Source organism: Triturus cristatus, chromosome 2_1 (genome assembly GCF_964204655.1).
Source record: "Triturus cristatus chromosome 2_1, aTriCri1.1, whole genome shotgun sequence".
Lineage (NCBI taxonomy): Eukaryota > Metazoa > Chordata > Amphibia > Caudata > Salamandridae > Triturus > Triturus cristatus.
This window is the reverse complement of record NC_140581.1, coordinates 513540474-513546473: the sequence shown is the minus strand read 5'-3', so window position 1 is coordinate 513546473 and position 6000 is coordinate 513540474. Positions and strand designations below refer to the sequence as shown.

The window sequence follows — 6000 nt, the reverse complement described above, 5'->3', positions numbered from 1 at the left end:
GAAAACACTGGCCATGTTCTTGTTCGTTCTGGCCGTCAATCAAATGAGGGAGGCAATGCTCAGTACAAACCAATTTGTTGGTAGGATTGGCAATGCTTTGCATGGTTTACAAAGCTCAGGGATAGGAAAAGATGATTGTATGAGCAAAGGCGGCAAGGGGTTCTCATTTGTTTAATGTGTGGCTCTGGTGATTTATTTTGTATTAGTATACCCAAGAGAAATGAAGGAAAGTAGAACTGCTGTTCAGCTTCGAAAATGTGCCAGAATTAAACAGTTTACAAGTTCAGCAAATCTTCACACATACAAGTTTCACAAAATGTGACACTTATACATCATCTCCCCTCCATACTACCCACTTAAAATGACTGTAAAAAATGTTTAATTAGATAATAAAACAAGCCTCATTAAGGTTTGCATTGTGTCGGTCTCAAATTAGATAGTGAATGGATTATTGTAAAATTTGCCAAATGGATTTGTGTAGTATGCAACAGTAGCAAGAAAAAATACAGAATCCCGTTAGTGACGGAGCATTGATGGATCATTTGGATCACATTTTATTTCTAGACCAAAATCAACTAATATAGTTACAAATTTGCCAATACACGGAGGTAAGGGTTCCTGTTTTTCAATACATATAGAATTGTCTAGTCCGCATAAAATAAATTCACAAAGCAAGACAAAAGAAGATTGTCAAAACCATTGTTGTTGAGTTGATCTCTAGAACTTCTGGATCGTAAAAACTTACAGCAAGACATCTTTAAAAGTTACAGTACTTGAACCATTTGAATCTCGTTTGGTATGACGAGTGATCATTTCTACTGTTCCACTTTTCACCTCATTGATCCCTGCATTTTGAAATGGGAAACCAGATTACCTTATTCTAAGGTTTTCTATGGAAGCTCCATGTGTCTCAGCATGTTGAGAAGAGATGGTTTTTAAAAAATAATCTATGTACTTGGCCACAAGAGGTTCTTTTTAAGATACTCCAATGCAAGCTCAGCTGACCAAATTTATACTTAATTCTGGGTGTCAATGTCCCACAGTTGTACTGCTGATTGTGTTGGGGTCTCTGGTACGTCTATGTTTCAAATGTGTTCAAAAATACAAAACAAATATGGTAGCAATCAGAAGTTAACAACTTTTGGTAACTTTGCTTTTGCCTTCTGTGGTTTCGATGACACTGGAATTTCTTCGTAATCTGCACTCATTCCACTGGACCATCTGCCAACTGTGAACACCTGACCTTTGAGACAAGACAGAGAGGAAAAATATTATTATTATTTCACTATAGAGTTGATACAGCTAAACTCAAATTAAAAGCTCTCAAATGGGTGCATTCAAAAGCGAAGCAAAATCCTCTTATATGAGTAAATACCTGCCATAAACTCAGACTCGCCAGCATCATGGATCCTTCCTGATCAGTTATACGCTACCTTTCTTTGAACATTAACCTGCGTGTGGTTTGTATATTGTATATTAAGCTTAATGTTTTTGCTCTAAATCATTGTACAACAACTGATGACTTGGTAACATAACTGTTTTGGAAATTAAAATGTAAAAGCGCTCTGCCACCCTACTCAGGGTCAAGTTCGCGCTATATAAAACACCAAATAAATAAATAGCACACTGAAGACAAGTAAGAATCAGTAATTTATTATTTTCTCGTTTGATGACCTGCCTAAGGAAAATATCAGAAAACACCTACCTATTCCGAAGCCAAGATGAAAAGGACTAGAGTGACATACAGCAGATTTGTCATCTTTTCAGCAGTCGAAGCAGACTTGCCATGAATAACAAAATATACAAAATTTCAGGATGTGACAATATAAGAACAGCATTCCTACGCGAATGCGGTCCCAAATGCTACCATTTTAGAGAATTTTCACAATAGCGTCAGCATAAATGCTTTGGTAATTCAATGGGCTGTTATAGTCTTACAGGCGGATACTATCACAGATAAATTACTGGATCTAACAAGAAATCTTTTTTTTCTCCTGTCCAGTGCATCTTTTAAAAACTCTTCTCTATACAGCATAATTCAACGCCCGGTCAGGGGTAGTAAGCACCATATTAATGCAAATGTAATTCACGCACTACATTCCCCACAGCAGAACCCTTTTACTCAAGTCACCAACCACTGCACTTAATCGAGTTTTGTCTTGCAGTCTTTGTTGTGGTTTACCTCCTCATCTCTGCCTTTCGCTCTTAATGGCCTCCTCTTTGCAACCATCATGTTGAATTTCTGTTTCTCGGGTTACTAGGTCTGGGCAGGGTCCTACAGGAACTAAAGACCGAGTAATACCCATATTTCAGGTGCACCCTAAAGTGTGCCAGCTCTTGGAGAAGGGACAAACTCTGGTTGCTATGTTGCGTAGTGTCCCATTTTAGTAAATCTCCTCCTAAGTTCTTTATCAGACTGCAGTTACTGCAAGGCATTGAATCTTCCAACATTTATGTGATTATACTGCCATCTAGTGTCTGACTAGACAACCTGCATTCGATTTGACTTAACCATTATCTCGATGTTTTCTCATAATATTCTAAGAACTGTATAAATCATGGGCCAGATCTATACACTTTGCATCACTTTTGGTGACTTTTCAATAGCCCAAGTACCGATTCGTAATATACAGTCCAAAACAACATTGTTTTGTGCTGGAAAGCTGCCTAAAAGGAACACAGCTTTCCAGAAAGGGGGTGTCCCAAGAATGGCACATGAAGGTTTCCATGCGACTAACCATAGTGTCTGGTGCAAATCCTCATCTACAAACAATGGTACACATTGCTTTGTGACAAACAATTACCCCTCCTCGAGGCAAGCACAAAGTAGGAAAACATTCTCCGGCAAGAAAGAGGGAGGCGGATTGTAGGTGTTGGGTCGGTTGGTGGAAGGTCACACGTTTGTTGATGTATGCTGGTCCTTCGTTGTGTAGGGCTTTGTATCAGTGGGTCAGCATCTTGAATTGGCATCTCTGGATCGGGAGCCAGTGTAGAACACATACACCAACGAACAGGGGCACCGCAGATTTGGCGCCAATTGAAGGATGCGCGACAACAACTCGCGGCCTTGGACCCGGACAGAGCAGAGTACGCGGTCCTTCGGCTGCGCCATATGTACTACACCGGAGGGGACAGATGTGGTCGCCTCCTTGTCCACAGATTGAGAGAAGCCCGACAGACAGTGGGTCCAGGAAATACAACGGGGAGACGGTCAGCGAGTCTCCGAAGACTCCGAGATCGCTGAGATTTTCCGCAACTTTTATGCCCATCTATACGCCAGCACACCACTGTCTGCTGCGGACGGAGCTGCCTTTCTCGAGTCTGCAGGCTTACCTGCCTTGACCAAAGCTCAAGTCGATCATTTAGACAGAGACATTAGAATAGAAGAGGTTGTCGCGGCCATCTCACGCCTCAAGCCTGCAAAGGCCCCGGGGCCGGATGGCTTCTCTGCCATTTTTTTCAAGACATTCTGTGCCTTGGTGGCCCCTGTCCTCACCAAGCTATTCAACTCATTCACTGACCCTGGAGCCATACCAGGAGAGATGCTCGAGGCGGCCATAGTGGTCATCCCAAAACCAGGGAAGGACAAGACAGTGTGCAGGGCTTATCGTCCCATATCTCTTCTTAATATCGATCTCAAACTATATACTGGGATATTGGCGGCTCGTCTGGCTCCTCATATGGCTGGTCTGATTGACCCAGATCAGGCAGGCTTCATCCCCCAGCGTCAAACTAGCAATAATACGAAACGGGCCCTTCACCTTATTGAAAAGGCCTCGCGGACACGAGGGGAGTTTATGATGCTCACCATTGATGCTGAGCAGGCCTTCAATAGGGTCCACTGGCCTTATTTAGAACAGGTCCTTGAGCGCGTCGGGATAGGAGAGAAGTTCCGCACTTGTATTTTCAACTGCTACAGACACCCGACAGCTATGGTCCGCGTAAACGGGCACACGTCTTCCCGATTCCCCATAGAAAGGGGCACGAGACAGGGGTGCCCCTTGTCTCCCCTCCTTTCTGCGTTCTACATGGAACCCCTGGCCTACCGTATCAGACACACACCAGCGATTACTGGGATTAAATTTGGAGGCTACACCCATACGATTCGTCTCTACGCGGATGTCTTGATCTCATTGTCGAACCCGGTCTCCGCACTACCCGCGTGCCTCACAGAACTAATCTCCTTCGCGCTTGCCTCTGGGTTCAAGGTGAACATGGACAAATCGGCGGCACTTGACCCATCTCTCACACCCTCCACTCGTACACACCTTCAGAACCATCACCTCATTCAGTGGGCAACGGACACGATTCCTTTGGGGATCCACTTAGCTCCCTTGTTACCCAGCGTAGTGGCCACTAATTACGCGCCTCAGGCAGACAATTCGCCACTGAAAGCACCACCCCCTTATGGGCTCGGCAAGATAGCAGTGGTCAAGATGACCATCTTATCCCAGATTTTATATTTGTTTCAAACTCTGCCCCTCCGACCTCCGAAGGGTTGGATACAACAGACCCAATCAGACCTCGCACAATTCATTTGGAATGGTCGTAAGCCAAGGATGAAGCAGGCACTAGTGATGCTTCCGCCAGAGAGGGGGGGCCTAGGTATCCCCGATCTCCAGCTCTATTTCCAAGCAGCTCAGCTGCGCCATCTGGTTGAGTGGAGCCGGTGGGAGTCAGAGAAGCACTGGCTATTTCAGGACCAGGCGGTGGCTGCCAGGCCCCTCCAGGGTGTCCCCTTCCTCGGGAAGAAGCACAGTCCGCCTAACTTATACGCATCCCATATCACTCGGGTCCTCCTTGAAACGTGTGATCACACCAGCCTTAAGTATAATCTCACAACCTTCCCCTCACAACTCACTCCATTATTTGCCAACCCCGACTTCCAGCCCGGTATGGAGGAGGCGGCCTATGAACGGTGCCGTGCCATCGGCCAGCTCTTTGACGCAAACGGAACCCTACCATTCCAGCAGCTTAAGCTGGACTTTGGGCTACCCGAAAATGAGCAGCTCAGGTATTTCCAGCTTAGGCATTGGGTGCTGCATAACACAGTTAAACCGTGTGTTTGCCGACTCCTCACCACTTTCGCGAAGTGGCTGGTTACCTGCACTTCAGATGAAACTTCTCAGACTTGTATAAGATGCTGTTGGCTAAAAACATACATACACATATATATATATATATATATATATACACACATATATATATACACATATATATATATATATGTATGTATATCACGCCGGCCGCGCGAGATGGGAGAGGGAGTTGGGTAGAACACTTTGTCACAAGGAGTGAGAGGGGGTGTACCATAGAGCTCATCACTCAGCATACCACATGGGGCTTACCGAAACTCTCACCAAATTAGTCACTTATTGGTATTACACTTCCGAACGCCTCCATTCCATGGATCCTTCTCAGGAGGCCACTTGCTGGCAGGGACGTGGGAGCCTAGGCATCCTAGTACATCTGTTGTGGAAATGCACGCACCTCCAGACATATTGGAAACAGGTTCTAGATGAGGTGGACAAACACTTAAGACACAGAAATTACACACTTCCCTGCGTACGTCCTTCTGGGCCTTTCAAACCCCTTGATCTACCTGCTCAGATCCCGCAGAGGTCAACTGATAGCAATAGCGCTAGGCTCCGCAGTACAAAACATACTAATGCACTGGCGCACTCCACACATACCCACCATCACTGGGTGGCGTCACCGTTTATGGCACGTTTTGGGGATGGAGAAGATGACCTTGACACTGGAAGGAAAGGGAATGCTGTTGAATGAGCTTTGACAGCCATTTTTGTCCCTACTTTCCTCCGAATTTAGGGAAATCACCTGTCCCCGGTATCGGTTTGTTACGGTTATCGGACCCATCACCGACCGGAGAGCAATACTTACGGTCACGTGGCGGGACCTGGGCAATCCTCATGAATGCTTAATTGGTGGACAAAAAACGGGGTGGGGGGTGGCGGGGAGGGACTATTATAGGTTTCCTTT

At 45.4% G+C, this 6000-nt stretch overlaps 1 protein-coding gene across 4 annotated transcripts in view; it reads right to left on the bottom strand.

Moving 5' to 3' along the window:
- Nucleotides 1–520: 520 nt before the first annotated feature.
- Nucleotides 521–6000, bottom strand: part of ZCCHC9 (zinc finger CCHC-type containing 9) — a 72701-nt gene continuing 67221 nt past the window's right edge. For all 4 annotated transcript variants that reach the window (XM_085632411.1, XM_085632409.1, XM_085632408.1 and 1 more), the window contains one exon: nucleotides 521–1243. Coding sequence is in view for 2 of the 4 variants with exons in the window: in XM_085632409.1 (XP_085488535.1) it covers nucleotides 1125–1243 (119 nt within the window). In the remaining 2 variants the exon portion in view is untranslated. The remainder of the gene's footprint in view (nucleotides 1244–6000) is intronic.